The sequence below is a fragment of the Carassius gibelio genome, chromosome B8 (genome assembly GCF_023724105.1).
Source record: "Carassius gibelio isolate Cgi1373 ecotype wild population from Czech Republic chromosome B8, carGib1.2-hapl.c, whole genome shotgun sequence".
In the NCBI taxonomy this organism is placed as follows: domain Eukaryota; kingdom Metazoa; phylum Chordata; class Actinopteri; order Cypriniformes; family Cyprinidae; genus Carassius; species Carassius gibelio.
In genome coordinates, this window is record NC_068403.1 from 21,651,370 (window position 1) to 21,670,215 (window position 18,846).

General features: G+C 37.4%; 1 protein-coding gene across 1 annotated transcript in view; it reads right to left on the bottom strand.

Annotated features, from left to right (window-relative positions):
* LOC127963250 (solute carrier family 12 member 5-like) overlaps positions 1–18,846 on the bottom strand; it is a 53,251-nt gene that overhangs the window by 5,231 nt on the left and 29,174 nt on the right. Inside the window, exons 2-25 of the mRNA XM_052563049.1 lie at positions 18,512–18,612; positions 18,292–18,423; positions 17,930–18,076; positions 14,255–14,309; positions 13,821–13,951; positions 12,820–13,067; positions 12,523–12,734; positions 11,904–12,071; positions 11,556–11,654; positions 11,253–11,310; positions 10,182–10,356; positions 9,965–10,083; positions 6,487–6,585; positions 6,111–6,230; positions 4,960–5,064; positions 4,645–4,813; positions 4,368–4,563; positions 3,790–3,959; positions 3,338–3,469; positions 3,143–3,250; positions 1,883–2,008; positions 1,301–1,488; positions 315–329; positions 5–138 (exon numbers count right to left, since the gene is read on the bottom strand). Of these exons, the coding sequence (XP_052419009.1) occupies positions 5–138; positions 315–329; positions 1,301–1,488; positions 1,883–2,008; positions 3,143–3,250; positions 3,338–3,469; positions 3,790–3,959; positions 4,368–4,563; positions 4,645–4,813; positions 4,960–5,064; positions 6,111–6,230; positions 6,487–6,585; positions 9,965–10,083; positions 10,182–10,356; positions 11,253–11,310; positions 11,556–11,654; positions 11,904–12,071; positions 12,523–12,734; positions 12,820–13,067; positions 13,821–13,951; positions 14,255–14,309; positions 17,930–18,076; positions 18,292–18,423; positions 18,512–18,612 (3,207 nt within the window). The remainder of the gene's footprint in view (positions 1–4; positions 139–314; positions 330–1,300; positions 1,489–1,882; positions 2,009–3,142; positions 3,251–3,337; positions 3,470–3,789; positions 3,960–4,367; positions 4,564–4,644; positions 4,814–4,959; positions 5,065–6,110; positions 6,231–6,486; positions 6,586–9,964; positions 10,084–10,181; positions 10,357–11,252; positions 11,311–11,555; positions 11,655–11,903; positions 12,072–12,522; positions 12,735–12,819; positions 13,068–13,820; positions 13,952–14,254; positions 14,310–17,929; positions 18,077–18,291; positions 18,424–18,511; positions 18,613–18,846) is intronic.

Genomic DNA, 18,846 nt, shown 5'->3' on the forward strand with positions numbered 1-18,846 from the left:
ATACAGTTCTCTTCTCCAGTGCGGTTCTTAGGTGGTCCAGGCATGTTTAGCAGGACTAGTTTAGCTTCTTGTGACTTCTTCACAATGACCTCGTTGAGTTTCTGTGCGTGGTGCATGCGTCGGACGTTGGACTGGTTCCTGAAAGAAACAATATTGCAAAGGCTTTTTTGTTAGTATGAGATTTCTTTATATGACTACATATTTAAAAGATGTGATACGCACATTTATATGTGATAATTAAGTGCGCCATCTTTTAAAATAATTAGAAGGAATCAAATGAAGTAGCATAAGTGTTATCTTAAAAGTGTACTCACAGGTTCTCCCATTCCCTTAGGCATAAGCGAAAGAAAAGAACAGTGAACAGAGAACACCACAAATACAGTAACACAGTACAAATTCGACTTTAACCAAATGTAGGGATGCACCAAAAGTATGGACAGCAATATTTCTCAGCAGATTATTGATCAAGTTAAGACTATTAGTAGGCTGGATGGTTTTTATACACACTTGACAAGTATCTTTAGCTTTTGTGTCATGTCTCGCTAATTTATTATTATTTTTTTTTTGTCAGGTGTCAAAAACGATGAGCTAAGCTAAGTGAGCTGAGCAACTGAAATTATTGCAAGTGCTACAATAAATCTAATGAAGTGTTTCTGATTCAGAGTAGGGTTTAACTTACATTACTGATGTTTGCTGCTAATATGCCAGAAAAAAAAATTGCTCTGCAATTACATTACTTTTTTACATAATGTATATGTTTTTACATACTTTTATTATAATAAAATAAATATAAAATAATAATTACATATAAATATATAATACAATTATTTATATGATAAATATTTAATTTAAATAAATTATCAAATTCACAACTATTTAAATGATTAGAAATGTATACCATTTATGATGAAAATAATTACTACTATTGTAGGCTTGTTATGCATCCAACTAACTGGTTGACGTTTATTTCTCATTAAACAATGCTCAGTGGAAATAACTAAATGTGACATTGAAAATAGCTCTTGCACATCTCTGTGCGGCTGCAATTAAGTTTTGTTAAATTAAAGTGTCAATACAATGATCTGGTGTTCCATTGTCAAATATATAATAAGCAAAATATCTTATCCTTTTGTTTTGTTGTTAAAATCAGTCTCAAGGCATCACCTCACATTCAGTGAACAGAATAATATGTTGATTGACTGTCATTTCCTTAATAACTTAACTCTCTATTTGATTCATTAAAAGCGGATTCGCCTGATACAATACATACTCAGGACAGACCACCATTTTCTCGACTCACGGTTTCATGTTGAACATATCCTTTATGTTTTCAGGGTTGGCCACTGCTGGGTTATTGGGCTTCTCCGTATCGTCCGTCCAGGTCATCTGCACCTCCTCTCCGGGGCTCATGGCTGCTGGTGTGGGAGCGCTAGGGGAGGTGGGGCTAGTTGGGGTGGGGGTGGCATTTTTTCCCTGAATGAGCTGAACCTGTCGAGGACGGGAGAGACGGACAGACTAAGAGAAAGGTAAAAAGAGTGAGAGGGGTAGAGAGTGATAAAAAAAAAAGAAGTGAGATTGTTCCTATTTCGGTAACCTACTTTTCTCAGACGTATAAAGAAAAAATAGAAAGAGGGAGAGAGACGCAGTGCCAGGGTGTTAACAAGAAGAGAATGGTTTTCTAGTAGATAATGACTGAGGGAAGAGAGAGAAGGGCGAAAATAGAAAGCGATAAAGAGATGCTATCTTCATGGCTGATAGATCCGTGCTATCATCTAATCGGCCAGAGGGAAGAAGGGCGTGATTAGCTCAAATGGAAAACAAGCACAAAGTCACACACTTGATGGATAATAGCACACAGAACAAAGTGAGAGACAGCAGCTACCTCCTCCTCAGATTTCTCTTCACCATTTCCTCCCACAGACTCCTCGGCGATACTCCTCTGGGGGTGCAGGTTCGAAGGGTTCTTTCGCCGTATAGAGCCACGGGACACGTCTGTGATGCTCTGAATCTGAAGACACAACATCAGCGCTGTTAGACTGATTCAAACGATCAGATTTATACTGTTGATCTCTTTATGGAACAGTTACGGTTCTCTAGCTTGATTGGCCAAGCAGCTTTTCTTCCTTATCTCCTAACAAAAGAAAGTCACAGGTTTGGATAAACATGATGACAGTTTTATTTTTGGGTGAACTTGTGACTTTAACAACTTCAGTTTACCATTGTAAAAATAACTGATGTTTATTAGAATAAACCTTGTGTAAAAGAAGTGAGCTCAATTGTATTGAATGTGCACTTGTAGCCTACACTGACTCTGTAAAAAAGTATTATATAAGTATACTTACAGAAAATATAGTAATGAAATAAAAAGCTACTTAAGTGTACATTTTCATGACTGTTTATTAACACACTTACGCAGACTTTTGACTGCACTTGATCTAATTTCAGATATAATAATGTAATAACCAAATGTTAAATTACTTAAAAAATATTTCGAATCGTTGTTTTATTATTCTAGTTAATGCTTTAAAGAAGCGCTCTCAATATATTGACTATATAATAAAGCACATGAAGTACTTGATTATACTTTTAACTGTAGTTTGTATACTTTAACTGTAGTCATTTAATATTACATTTTAAGTTATTATATTTTAAATGTACTAAATTGCAACGTTATTATAAATGTATAGTTACAAATATATTGAAATGCATGGCTTACATTTTAAAGTAGAAATGACATTACAGCATATTTTAGTTACCATAAATGATAGTCAATACATTTAGCAGTACGCCATATTTCAAAGACAATTTTGAAGTAATTATGAAAAATATCTAATTAGGTGCTACTTAAGCAGGTCAAAAAAAGCACATGAACATTCAGGTATTTGCATTTAATATGCATTTAAAATAGAATACATTTTCCTTTAACTGTAAAGAACATGCAATTATGTGTCCAAAAACATTACATTCAGTTCGCACTTAAAGGAATAGTTCAGCCAGAAATTAGAATTCTGTCATCATTTACCCCCCCCCCCCCCCAAATTGTTGAACATGTGAAGCTGAATAATGTGGGCAACCATTTTTATTCTCCTCAGATCTCTGTAGTATTTTTTTAGGTATGCCCCCCCCCCCCCCACCACAGTACCTCTCTTTCGCGCTCGTTCTTGGTCAGGTGCATCTCCTTCAGGATCTGTGACCTCTGCTCCATCATCAGGGTCTTTTCGTAGGTGTAGGCCGAGATGTCGCTTTCATGCTTGAATTAAATGACCAAACAGGTTAAAACATTGGTTGTCAGTATTTGTGTGTGTGTGTGTGAAGGCAGTGTGTGCTGGTTTCTCACCATTTCAACCACCTCCACTTCAGCATCGAATCGCAGATGATAGAGGAACGTCATCAGGTCTTTCTTCATCTGAATGCTGTTGTCGTCCATCTGAGCCACAGTGAAGATACGGATCTTGCACTTCCTCCACACCTACAGTTGAAACAATATGATTATCCAGTGTAGTAATCATTTCATTTTAAGACATGAACTGAATGTGATCTCAGTTTCAATAGTGAGCGCCTTCACTAAGCAGCAAGTAATATAAGGCATCGGAACTGAAATGAAATTATTGAACACATAATAGGCATTAAATGCATTAATCCTCAATTACTCAGTTAAATACAGCACCTAAGAGACATATATAGTGTTTAGATCAGAGTTGTATGGTTCTTGTCCACAAGTAAAGTACAATTACCATCAATATTAAAACATTTGCTGCAACACTGACCTAATCACTCCATCAACAGTACCTTGTGCTGGCGCAGAAGGAAGGGAAGGAGCATGAGCATGCCTCCATCATGGACAATCCACCACACGTCGATGTGGCCTTCAGTGAAGCGCTCTCCATTTGATGGATATGCAGAGATGTTCTTCGGCACCAGCAAGGCCAAGTGAGCTGCAGTGGTCTCTCTAATAACCTCTGTGGAGGAATAACAGTGATATACACTCAGCCCAAAATTTGAGCGGAAAGTTTGCATTTGGCGGATCATAAGATGCTCATGTGTAATAGCACAGTACACTAAAAAAAAGGTTACATCTAAATTTATTGGTTTAATAATAAAAACATGCATTACTAAATCAACCAAATTACATTCCTTTATAGGCTATCAACAAAAACAATGTTATTTTGATGAACTGTTCAGCCCTCGTAATAGACAAATATGAAGTTCATATTCATCTATATAGATATCTGTGCAGTCTTTATAATTGCTCATAAAAGACAGTTTACAATAGTTTGTGTGAGCATAGGATTATCAAGCAGTAAAGCTACGCTGCAACAAAAGTCATGAAAACAGCACTGACTAGATATAAGAGGCTGTGCTCTCACCAATGAAGTTCCTGCAACGGTGGCGCTCCTCAGCCTGTTTCCAGTTCTTAGGGAAGCTGACCAGAACCGTGTTGTGACGGAGGCCGCCTAGACCTCCAGCCTGGATCAGGTGTGAGGTGGCGTCCCGCAGGTTAGAAGAGATCACAACCTGACTGAATCCCTTCACCTTCTCGACCTCCATCAGCTTCCTTAGGGACTGAGAGAGATGGGGCTTATTAGTGTCTCATTTCTTCAGGAGCTCAGATTTGATCCTGTGTGTGTGTGTGTGTGCGCGTACTTGGTCTCCTTCCTGCGCCTGTGGTTGGTTGTTTAAGTAGGTGCCCTCCACACACGCTCCCACGATGGTCAAGCCTTTGCCCGCTTTCAGCTGACTGGTCAGAGACAGCAGTCGAGGCTGCTCTATGTTCTGCTCCGCATCCAGACTCATGAGCACCATAATCTGGGGCCTGGATGATTGATAACATTATTTTTAAATGTAAATACATTCTCAATATTTTGCATGAATGTAATTTTACATTTGACTATACACTGCTTGTAACACTTTACTGCTTGTTTGTTGTGTAAAGAGGCATTTTACTGATCAGTCACTGACCTCCAGTTTTTAGTGTGAGGAGGACCTTCCTCCAACCTCATCAGAGCATAACGGGCGGCACTCAGAGAAATGCCACGAATCCCATCGCCCCACTCTTTCTCTGCCCTACAGAGAAGAAATACACATTTGGTAATTCAACTTTCTGTGGATTTATGTGTTCAAACTATGCTCAAGTTATGAAAAAAAAAAATTGGGACGTGACATACAGCCAAGTGTGGTGACCCATACTCAGAAATCTTGCTCTGCATTTAACCCATTCAAAGTACACACACACACACACACACATACACAGCAGTGGGCAGCCATTTATGCTGCAGCACCCAGGGAGTAGGGGGTTCAGTGCCTTGTTCAAGGGCACCTCAGTCATGGTATTGAAGGCCCGAGACTCAAACCCACAACCCTAAGGTTAGGAGTAAAACTCTCTAACCACTAGGCCATGACTTCTCTTATTACTTTTAGATGTTACAAATGTTTAACAAAATAATTTGATGATCCTAAAAACTGCATTATGGTTTTCACAAAAATATTAAGCAGCACCACTGTGTAATAACTTAGAAGAATGAAATGATGCTGCTGGAAAAGCTGATGCTGCTTTTGATATCACAGGAATAAATAAAAAAGTATTGAAATAGAACACTTATTTTTGAATTGTAATAATATTTCACATTATTTGTGTTTTACTGTATTTTTGATTAACTAAATACAGCCTTGGTGAGCATAAAAATAAATAAATAAATAAATAAATAAATAAATAAATAAATTCATACTGGCCCTAAACATTTAATATTTTAATAAATGACTGTAATAATTCACCACATTTCTAGGATTATATTTCAGGACAGGAAGAGGGACCATTTAGGCTTCATCACTTTTTTTAAAATTTTGATTTACATAAGTGATAATCATTCATCAACAATCTTCCGCTAATAATCATCTAAAACTACAGTATATACATTTACAGTGAATAATTACTCCGCTGCATTTGTCAGGCTTTTAAATAAACCCTTATGAAAAAACAAAAAACGAATATCTGTACAGACAATAATGGCTTTTCTGCCAAGAGTGAGATTGATCTAGTTAGTGTGAAACTCATTAGGTTTTCCCTTTTTTCTCCGGTCGTCTCTTCCTGAGGCTCATTTAGGTTTGCTTACCCGCAGAATTCAATGTACTTGTAGATGCAGCTGGCGATAACCATGGCAACAATGGCGTAGTACCAGGAGCAGAGGAACATCAGGGTAAGACACAAGCTCATGCCCAAGAGTGACAGAGCCCTGTAGAGACATCACAGGCCATCTCATGCTCATTTGTTCAGTTGTGATAATCAATAATCATTAATAATCATAACCACCACAGATGATCTTAGCGGTGGACAAAGGATGCATTTATGTGGTGCGATACATCTGTTTGCCTTCATTTTAGGTTAAAGGTTATTTTCATCCCCTCAAACTAAAATTTTTTGTAAACAAACACACTTTCTGTTCTGCCCGGGACACAAACTGAAGGGAGCAGGTGTGTGTGTGTTTGTACCAGTGGTAGAATTTAAAGCGCGGTCTCCAGTTGGGGGTCCTGAGGAGTGTCTGCAGCGCACAGGCCAGATTAACAAACATGTAGCACATCAGGAAGAACCTGTGGGGAAAACAGATAAAAACTCATCTTGTATGTAATAAATGTTATGGGCTGTGTATGCAGGCGTGGGAATCAGACGAACAAGGATGATAATAAATCAAAAGAGGAGTTTAATGAACATCAATAACATTAACAGAGGTAACATTGATAATCGCGGACCAGGAGGAACTAAAAAGACCGGGTTTTAAATACAAGGGAGGTAATCTGGGGAATGGAGAACAGGTGAGGATTAATCAATTAACCAAACAAGAAACGGGACATGACCAAAATAGGGAACCAGAAAGTCCATGAACGTAACAGTTGCCCCCTCCCGGATCGATGTGTCCTCGCATCGAAAGAGAAATTCCAGCAGAGGGAGGGTGGGGGTTCTGGAGGCGGGCGTAAGGTAGGCAAGGGGCAGGCAAAGGAGAGGAAGTATGGAGCATGGACCCAGGGTGGAGTAGGAGGGAGGAGCCAGTGAGGATCCTGGAGCAGGAGAAGCCAGATGGTCCACCAGAGACCAGCCAAGATGACCCATGGTGGAGTTGACGGTGGGAGGAGCCATGGTGGAAGAGGGGCCAACGACACCAGGGGGCCGACTAACGGAGACTGCGCCGGTGGATCAGGAGCCCAGGTTGGAGCCAAGCAGATGGAGAGCCAGGGTTAAGCCGAGGATTCAGAGGGCCAAGGCGGAGCAAAAGGCTCAGGCAGCCAAGGCAGAGGCGGGGCTGTGGAAGACGGCTGCGGAGCCAGAGTGACTGAGGAAGGAGGCAGAACCAGAGGGAAAGAGGAGCCTCACAGAGCCGGAGTGATGGAGTGACGAGGGGAAGCCAGAGGAATGGAGTCCCAAGGCAGCAGATGGTCGACGACTGACAAAGGTGGAGCTGGAGGGACTAGGGAACCCAGTGGAGCTGGTGGGATGCCGGGCCACGGTTGAGACGAGGGAGCTAAGAGCCAAGGCGGAGCCGCTGCATCAAAGGACCGAGGTGGAGTCCAGGGCTTGGAGGCTGGAGGCGGAGACAAGCAATCCTTACGCCAAGGCGGAGCTGGAGACTGGAAGTCCCAAGGCTGACTGGAGCGCCCAGATGGCACTGACTTAGGGTGAGCTGCGGGACTGACTGGCACCAGAGGAGAGGAGGTTGAGGAACTGGCTGGTCTAGGAGGAGGTGAGAGAGGGAGGCTGGGAGGAAACACCGGAGGATCAGGGCTGGACGGAACCAGCGGAGAAACAGGAGATTCAGGGCTGGGCAGAACCAGTGGAGACACAGGGGATTCAGGAATTACTTCCACAAACCAGTCTATAAGGTCCATTTGAAAAATGTCTATTAATTCCTCCATATAATTTACAGAAACCAGGTGCAGCTCACCCTCAGTGGCCGGAGTGTGGGCAGGGATTCTCTCCAACCCCCCGATTTCCACTAAAACTCCCTCTGGAACGGACGATGTAGCCGGCTCACACACCTAGTCAGACAATCAGGGACTAGGGACACCTAGGAGCGACAATCGGCTCCGTCATGGTGGGCTCAGGCTCTCCGTCTGTGGTGGGCTCAGGCAGTTGCTCCATCCAGCTTGTTGGCGGATGGCTGGTCTCTGGTTCGTGAGTGGGGCTGGAGATATCCTCTTCAGCGGGGCCGACGGTGAATGGGAATCCATTATTCTCCAGCACCCACTCAACAAAAGCGGCAAAATCCTCTTTGGGACCGTTCGCTGGCAGGCATGTCTTACACCACTCGCTCAGGCCATGTGATAAAAATTAGAGAGTGAGTGGTCTGGGAAGCTGGTAAGGCACGCCAGATCAATAAAGTCCCTGGTATGATCCTCCAGCGAACGGTCCAGTTGCTCCAGGCACAGGAGTTGGACTGCTGGGATAGCCATTCCAGGTGAGGGATAATACAAAACAAAAAAGAACGAAAAATGCCGCTAAATTCACTTTTCGGTCCGCGGTTCCGTTACGGGCTGTGTATGCAGGCGTGGGAATCAGACGAACGAGGAGGATAATAAATCAAAAGAGGAGTTTAATGAACATCAATAACATTAACAGAGGTAGCATTGATAATCGCGGACCAGTGGGAACTAAACAGACAGGGTTTTAAACACAAGGGAGGTAATCTGTAGAATGGAGAACAGGTGGGGATTAATTAATTAACCAAACAAGAAACGGGACATGACCAAAAATAGGGAAACAGAAAGTCCATGAATGTAACAATAAAGAGATATTCTGCCCCCTTTGAAAGTTTTCATGTTTTGTTTTGCAGTCATGAACCACTATTTATGTGTATATACAGTATGTACTTATTTATATTTATATAATATTCTATGTCAAACCAAAAACACACATGGACAACTTTTATTATAGTTACTAAATACAGATTAGTTTGCATTTCCACAGTAGAATTAAATGACAGTACAATTTTATTTTTGTTTCCCATTTAAAAGTAAATGTTTATTTTAATATAATAAGAATATAATTAAATAAAATATTCTGAAGACAATTTTTTGATATTATTTTTCAAAATTAAAAAAATGCTGGGCAAAATGCTATAATATTTCAAAATGCTAATATATTTGAATAAATAATATATAAAAAATTATATTATATTTTTAGATAATGTTTTATATTAATGTGTTCCGATAATATTAACAAAAATATATTTTTTATGAATTGTTCATTATCATTTAGAAAGAAAATAAATTTTCTAAATAATTTATAATAATTTTTTTTATAATATTTTATAATAATAATACAATTAAACAAAGCATACTTAAGGATAGGCTGGAAGATACTTGGATGAATTAAAGGCCATCAGTGGATTATTAAATCATGTAGTTATGGTGGGGACTTAATGGCTCATGCCAGATGTTGACCCCTTAATTGAAGCCTCTCTACCTCACACAAGTGATCTCCATTTAACTACCTAGGCATTAAAAACCAATGGGCTACATTAGTGATAATTTAAATGTGTCATATTAAAGGTGTTGAATATTTATGAATTCAATTATTCTGGATTTCATGTTAATAATTATATAAGACCACTCTGTCCAGATCAGTTTGAAATTAAAGACCAGCCAGACGCAAAAAAAAAAATAAAAATAAAAAAGACAAAAGAAGTCCACTGAGAAAAACCCCCAAAGCATGACAAAGTCCATATTTTAAACAGCTGTACATTTGTAATGCATATCTGCAAAGGTAATAAGGGGGGATGTAGTCGCATTTTAATGGCATTGTATTGTGCTATATACCTGTAAATAAGTTTAGTATTTACTGAAGAACATAGAAAAGAGTCTTTTGAACACAGTGAAGACGTTTTATTATACTAATAGAGGCAGTTTATTGCTCTTGTTTCTCTGGGAATCATAACAAATGAGGTGTGCTGTGTTTTTTTTGGAGAGAGTTACTTACATGGACAGAATGGGAGCGACTGCATCCAGGGAGGCGATGAGGATGCCAATCTCACAGATGCAAGCCGTCAGGAGGAGAGCCCACGTAGGTTCACCGTTAGCTTTGCCATGACCAAACACCTGTCAAATGCAGAATATTATCAGGTTAGTGTGATCACTTAGTATCAAACATAGAAGCATCAAAGGGTGATGGTCAAGGGGCAAATGTAGAGATGTACCCTGAGGAAAGGAATGATGCCGTCTCGGGCGATAGCCTGAAGGAGACGGGGCGCTCCTGTCAAACTCTGAAGCCCTGCCCCACAGGTGGAGAAGAACGAGCCGAACACAATGACCCAGGGCGAGGGCCATGCTAGGGTACCAATAACCAAGTTTCCGTTGACACCTTCCCCAAATCTGTGTGTTCAAAACAATACTGTTATTGTTTATACTGCAGTAGTCACATAACATGACATAACATAACATAACATAACATAATATAACACAACATAACATAATATATATATATATATATATATATATATATATATATATAAAATGAAAACTTAAAAGACAATTAGAAATATGGCCTTGGTAATTAAATGAAATACATAAGTAAAAAAAAAAAAAAATCTGAAAAAAAATAAATAAATAAATATTTGAACAACGTAATACAAACGTAATACAAATATTTAGAAGAGTGTTATTATTGTTAACTAAAAGTATAAAAAATAATTTTCATTAATTGAAAAGGCTAGGATAAAAATATAAATAAAAGATAACAATTTAAATATTAGATGAAAATTAGAAATGTTAAATGTTTAAGTTTAAATATTAAAAATTCTAAAACTAAAGTTGAAATAAAAATGTATTAAAACTAAATTGAAATATTTAAACAACAACAACAAAAAATGACAAAAGCATTTAACAAAATCACTGAAAGTCAAATTTAATTATAATGAAGACTGAGATCTTTGTGCCTAGAACTGTTATTATTGTTAACTACTAGTATAAAGGCATTTTTGTTCAGCTGAAATAAGGCTGAAATAGAATAAAATTAAAAATATCAGTTGAAACCTTAAAAGGAAATTAGAAATGTTCCCTTGAAATTAACTGAAATAAAATAAAGTTCAAGTTTAAATATTAAAATGAAAATGAAAAACTGAAGCTAAATATAAATATTTAAACAAAAAACAATAAATTACAAAAGCATATAAAAATAAAACAAATTAAAATTAAAAGTGAACTTAATTTTCAATTTATTTGGAGTCTACTGAATCCAGTTTGAATCTAAAATAGAGCTACAGACTCACTTGTCTCTCAAAACGACTCCGTCCACACACGCTCCAAACAGAATCACACTAGACATGTCTGCGAGAGCAAAAATTTAGGAGAATGACACAAAGCGGCAAAAGGGCATTCACCCTTATTTCAGCTATTTCCCCACAGATGGAAACATCAAGTCTTATGATTTTATCACTTTAGTTTCCTGGATATCCAAATACACTGTATTCTGTTCATTCCAAGATGTCCAGTTCTGCATTGTGTGAAAGTCACAGGTCATTTTTTTGTGCAGAGCTGGAGCAGTTAGTTATTGCCTTCGGAGTAAAGGATACAGATGATGGAGGTGGTTGTGATGGCCAGGATGGTACCAATTGGGATGGACTTCTGAGCGTCCTGCAAGTCACCAGAACGGTTTGAACCAGCCATGATACCTGTGACACACACATAATGTTCATATTAGACACTGGTATTTGTAGGTCAGGTTCTACCTGGATTGAAGGGATATTATGAGAACGAAAAGATCTTTTACTGTTTTTACTAAACATAAAAAAGACAAAAGCATTAGTAAGATTCAAATTAATGTTACCTAACATTAAAAAGCCATAATAAACATTATACAGACCAAAACTAGACTTTTATTTGAATAATTCCTCTACTAATGATCAAACTGTTGTACTGACCTGTGACCGAGGGGAAGTAGATGCCAACCAGCAGGGTGAAGAAGCTTGTGATATCAGCCAGGACGTATCGGTTAGTGTTGGTTTCTGGGGCCTCAGGGTCGAGCACTGCTGGTATACCTCGCTTCTCTAAGATTGAATTTTTCTCCATAAAGGTACTGAAGAGGTTTTCTGTAAAACACACAAAAAACTAGATTTTTTCCCCATGTAATTTTAAAACAGAATTACAGAAAATGAGTACATCAATTTTGAACATTAAATTTAAATAATCATATTATATTCACCAAGATTTAGTAATTGTATTTGAAATGTAATTTATTCCTGTGGTCAAAGCTGAATATTCAACATCATTACTCCACTCTTCAGTGTCACACGATCCTTCAGGATTCATTCAGAATATGCTGATTTGGTGCTCAAGAAACATTTATTATTATCATCAGTGTTGAAAACTGTTGCGCCTCTTCATATTTTTAAGGAAATGTTTATTTTAGGATTCCATATTGAACAGACATTTCAAAAGAACAGTATTTATTTTAAAAAGTAAGTTATTAAAGTATTACTGAAACAGTAAAATATGGTGGTGAATATGAAGATATCAGTGTGAGTGTTGGTGTTTTCTAACCTGCCATGATGCCACTGGTGATTCCCGGGATTCCCTGGATCTGACTGACGTTGTTGCTGCTGAAATACTCATCGCAGGTGGCGTTCAGGAACTCAGAGTCACAGAAGGCTCTCCAAAGCTTAGTGGTGACTGTGGCATTGCCTCTCTCAATGGTCTTGGCACAAATGTCAAATCCCTTTGACACAAGAGTTCGGTTCCCGAGCACACAAACCCTACGCAGGATAAGGGCTGATTGATTATAGTCACTTCTGTATTTTGTACCCTAAAGAAACAATTTAGACACAAAATTCTACTTACGGAAAGTCTGGCGGGTCAAAAGATGTCTTGATGACACCAGCGTAGACAGCGAGAATGGAGAGAATGACACAGGCGAGGAACACAAGGGCCAACTTGTTGACATACTTCACGCCGACAAAGACGACTAAAGCCATTAAGGAAAGCACGATGGTACCGTACACACGCATGTTATTCAACAGCGCTGCCTCGGCCTCTGCTCCCTCCAGACCCTCCATCTTGAATATGGCAGCAGCTGGCACAATGTAGATCTAGAAAAAAGAAGAAAACAGAAAGAAATAGCGAAGAAGTATCCAATTGTTAAAGGAATAATTCAACCAAAAATGAAAACTTTGTCTTCATTTACACGCCCTTAATTTGTTAGGGTCACTTAATTTGTTTTGTCTAGACAAGAAGATATTTTGAAGAAGGCTAGTAACTAAATAGTTTTTGGTTCCCACAGATAGTTTGGAAGTCATTGGCTACCAGCAACTGTTTGGCTACCAACATCCTTCAAAATATATTTTGTGTTCAACAAAATAAAGAAACTCAGGTTTGTAATGACAAACTGGTTAAAGGTGAGTCAAAGGAAATTATAATTTTTTTAAATAGACTCATTTTCCATCTCCCCTAGAGTTAAACAGAACTGGTGGTAGCTCTTTTAGCTTAGCTTAGCATAGATCATTGAATCTGATTAGACAATTAGCATCTCGCTCAAAAATGACTAAAGATACCAAAGCGTTTCAATATTTTTCCTATTTAAAACTTAACTCTTCTGTAGTCACATCGTGTACTAAGACCGACAGAAAATTAAAAGTTGTGATTTTCTAGGCTGATATGACTTGGAACCATTCTCTCATTCCAGCGTTATAATCAATATTATATTGTACAGAGTATAGTTCCTAGCATTATCTAGTGTATATATATATATATATATATATATATATATATATATATATATATATATATATATATATATATATATATCTACACACACACACACAAACAAAGAAATGTAAATGTACCAGCAGGATTTCGATGCAGCCCAGGATGTACATGGCTCCTGCAAAAGTGGTGCCTAGATAGAAACATATACCAACAGCCCCTCCGAATTCTGGCCCCAGTGAACGAGAGATCATGTAGTATGAACCTCCAGCTGTAAGTGCACAAACAAATTCACCATTAGGCATATAGTAGCACATAGTAGATCATTTTACACCGTCATCATATTTTTATTTTCTTGAAAAGTTATTTTGACACATGAGGCACATCTACAGGTTTTGGTTATTTCAAATAAACCTAGAGACAGACATGCATCCACACAGTTATGAATGCGGAGCTGATCTCAGCGCAGTAGGGAGCTGTAGTGTGCACTGTAGCTAACTGCCCATGAAGAACAGCAGGAAGGCCGTCCTCTGGGCATCTCCACACAAACACAAACATGCTGAATTCTGCTCACCTGGCACAACTCCATTGGTGGCAATAGCACTCATTGAGATAGCAGTCAGCATAGTCTGGAAATAGAGTAAATAAAGATCAATACAGAGGGGACAGTGAGTGACAGAGACAAGAGGCCCCCACTAAGTCCTCCAGTGACCCGTGAAAGAAAAATGTATTTATTACAAAAGAAACCTTGAGTACATTAAGACATTGTGCAGTTTAGGGGAGGTTTACAGCCATATAACTGACTCATTGATCTTAAGGGAATGGGAGGATCATAATTTTGTCCCAGGCCCCTTGACTTTAAGTGAAGGCACTGCATAAAAACATGAACTCTGTAATTATATTGTAACATTATTGTGTTCTTTTTTTGTTTATTGATGAAATATTTTGACACTTAACAAAAAGGTTTCAATTGTTAATATTAACAAAATTTTGTATTTTATTTGTATTTGTATTTTTTTTTGTTAATTTTATAATTTAAAAATATATATATATTTTTAAAATCAGTTTTGTATCTGTTAACATTACTTAATGCACTGTAAATTAAAATGAAAAAAATAAAATAATAAAATAAAACAACTAACCTTGACAGAGAGCATTAAAAAATGTAATGCTTATTGTTAAAGGAAAATCCATTGACTAATTTTTTCATATGAGACCTTATTCTAAAGCGTTGCCAATATTTTCATAATAAATGATTACATACAATATTACACACAATGCCCATACCATGCACGTTACCACTGTCTCAGAAACATTTTTTTACTCATTTTATTATCATGTCTTCATATTTTATTTGATGTATTTGAAAAGTAGTCTCTTATGCTGAAGAAGCTGCAAAACTGAATTTTCAGCATCCCTCAGAAATCATTTTAATATGCTGATTAGCTACGCAAAAAACCTTTCTGATTATTATCAATGTCGAAAACAACTGTGCTGCTTATTTTCTTTTGCGAAAACTGTGATACTTTTTTAATTTTATATCAGGCTTATTTCTAAAGAACAGCAATATAATCTAACATTATAAATATCTTTACTGTCATTTTTGATTAATTTAAGTCATCTTTGAAAAATTTCTTTCAAATTTTAGAATGGCATCATACTTAAACATGCATGCATACATTGTTACATTCATGTAACATTTGATGTACTCAAACTTTAAATCACAAAGCTAGAAGTATTTATTTATAAGTTTTACACAACCAGAGCAGCCAGGACGGAAACAAACCTTGTGAAAATGACTAGCGATTGTGACTTTGCAGAATCATTCTGAGTGTGTGTGTGTGTATTTCCTGGGGTTTGGCAGGGTCAGAAGGGCATAATAGGGGATTTATAGTGGTAGAATCTGAAGGGACAGATTTCAGCTTTTTATATCAAACAATATTAAAACAGATATGACAAGAGGGGAAAGAGCTCATAGTGGGACCACACTGCACATTCACTTACATAATACTGCTGAAACAAAATACTGCAGCAAGTATTCACTTTTATGTGACATGAGCATGCACAGAATGCATGCAAACAACCACACACCCACACACACACACACACACACACACACACACACACACACACACACACACACACACACACATACCTTTGTTTGTTTTTGTGAAAAGTGGGGACATCGCATAGGTGTAATGGTTTTTGTACTGTAGAAACTGTATATTCTATGGCCCTTCACCAACCCTACACCTAACCCTAACCCTCACAGGAAACTTTGTGCATTTTTATTTTCTCCAAAAAAACTAATTCTGTATGATTTATGTGTTTTGAAAAAAGTCACCCTCTCCTTGCAATACCTTTGTCATACCCATGCCATTTTACAGAGTTGTGTCCTGATATGTCACAAAAACAAGAAAACACACACACACAAACACACACAAACACATGTAGGGGCCTATGCTTTTGATAATGCTGAAAACATGAATAGAATCGTGGAATCCAGTCGAAAAGTGCTATAACTTGGAATTTGTCAAAAAAAGAAAGAAAAAAAATATGGCTGCACACTTAATCAAATCATTTTATGGACTAGTAAATGTGAATATTAAACTGCAAAAAGACTGCTATTTTAATATGAACATGTTCTGTTTGTCTCTGTGTCAAAGCACATTGCAGTTTTGTTTAATATACACCGGCATATGGATACATGAGGATATGAGGACATGAACTTCATCTCCAAAGGTCTTAACTACAACAAACCAAAAACAAGTTTGGTTTAACTTGAAGAAATTGTGACTAAATATTTCTAATATTTATTTCTATTGTAAAGTAGAATGTACATTTCAAAATAACATTAAAAAAATTATATCCATTTTATTTTGTAAGGTTTGCACAAAATATCACAAATCTTTCTTCCATGTTTTAACTAATTACACCTATGATATACAGCACTGTGTTTGCCAATACAGAAAGATCACATTTTCAAATAAATAAATAAATAGAAACATTTCATAGGGTTCTAGTATTGTAAAAAAAAAACATTAGGTTGTTAAAGTTGTATTAATTAAATTAATTAGACATGCTTTTTGATTGTTAAAACTGAATTAAACCATTAAAGTTGAATCAATAAAAATAAAACTGAAAATGCATAATAAAAAAAAAAAAAAAAAAAAAACATCAGAATTTGGGGGAAATGAAAATAGATTTATGGCCCCTAAATTATTATGATTATTTAATATACAGATCCTACCAGTATTTAAATTTGCTTTTTTTATTATTAAAATGTAATCTATTTATTCAAATGGACTCAAAAAAAAATAAAAAAAAATAAAATAAAATAAAAATAAAATCCCACAGTCTGGGAAAAAATAAAGTGGATTTCATAGGGCCCTACACATGTCACAAGAATCACCAGAAGCAGGAGCGACATGTGCTAAACTCGCAGCTTTGCAATCGAACACCTCATTTAAGCATTTACATATGTGACCCTGGACCACAAAACCAGTCTTAAGTCTCAATTTTTTAAAATTTAGATTTATTCATCCTCTGAAAGCTGAATAACTAAGATTTCCACTGATGTATGGTTTATTAGGACAATATTTGGCCGAGATACAACTATTTGAATATCTGGAATCTGAGGGTGCAAAAATAATCAAAGTACTGATAAAATCACCTTTACATTTTTCCAAATTAATTCTTAGCAATGCATGTTACTAATCAAAAATTTAGTCGATATATTTACGGTAGGAAATTTACAAAATATCTTCATGGGACATGATCTTTACTCAATATCCTAATGATTTTTGGCATAAAGAAAAATCTATAATTTTGACCCATACAATGTATTTTTGGCTATTGCTACAAATATACCCCAGCGACTTAAGGTTTTGTGGTCCAGGGTCACATTAATATTCTTGGCTTAAACTCTGTCTGGCATGCTGACACACCAACTCACTTAAGTGACTTACAACAAAGTGACTGTATAACTCTAAGCAATCTCCAGTTAAAGGAGCAGAGGGCTAAAAGGAAACCATAAGCTCTGGAGATGGAGTCTCTGGGGCTCTTGCTGCATAATGGTAATAAAGAATTCAGCTTTCTAGGCCTGAATAGACCTTTAGGTCTGTGTAAAATACATTCAGATCTGAAGGATAGTGTGTGTGTTTGTAGAGTGTTTGAGCTTGTGTGTCCAACCCAGTGGCATACCGAACCTCCATATGCCTCCTGTACTGTATGTGCACTTAAGACTGACCGTGGAGCAACACATGAAGACAATGGTGAAAGTTCCGAAGACGCCTCCAATGCCCACCAACCAGGTCATCCTGAGGAACAGAATCACCCCCAGGATGTTCTGCATACACGGCAGGTAAACGCCCATGATAGTGCCCATACGTGGAGCCTGTCAATTAACCAATCAATGATCAGGACACCATGGAACATAGTGCTCAATATACAGCATCATTAAAAGGCAATTTTAGCTGCTTGTCAATCAACATCAGTCAGACATTAGTCAATGAGTAGCTACCATCTGTCAGCACAGAAGACTGAGGTTCATGAAAGAAGGGTCAGTAGTGATTTGGCAGTCTGCAGAAATAATGGAAGAGTTCTTGTCACCTGCACGGTTTTCTTGCGTGCCTCCTCGTTGTTTTCTGCCTCCTCGTGCTCTTTACTGCCCTGCGTCAGGTTGGAGTAGTTGGCGAGGCTGCTCAGCAGTGAAGATACCATGGGACTGGTGTCCATCTCCTCCTACACATCACACACATACAAACAAAATGTATAAACTTACTGCACATTCATTTCTAACTGTTTCAAATCATTAGCAGAGCTGGACTACCTCAAACAGGGCCATGTTTTTCCCATCATACTGCTGGCTTTTCTCTACGTCACTGGTGCTGCTGTTGATAAAGGGGCTGCTTTCCTTGGATGTCACATCTCCTGTGAACAAACAGGAATTGAACATTGTTTATTAGAATCTGAGCTATTTACAATTTAGTTTTGGGTTAGCAAGACTATATTTTGAAATAAATCATGACTTTTATTCAGCAAGGATGCATTCCATTGGTCAAAAGCGACAATAAAGATACAGTTTGTATAAAATTACAAAAGATTCTTTTGACCTTTCTATTCATCAAAGAATCATAAAAAAGGATAAAAAATAAAAATAAAATA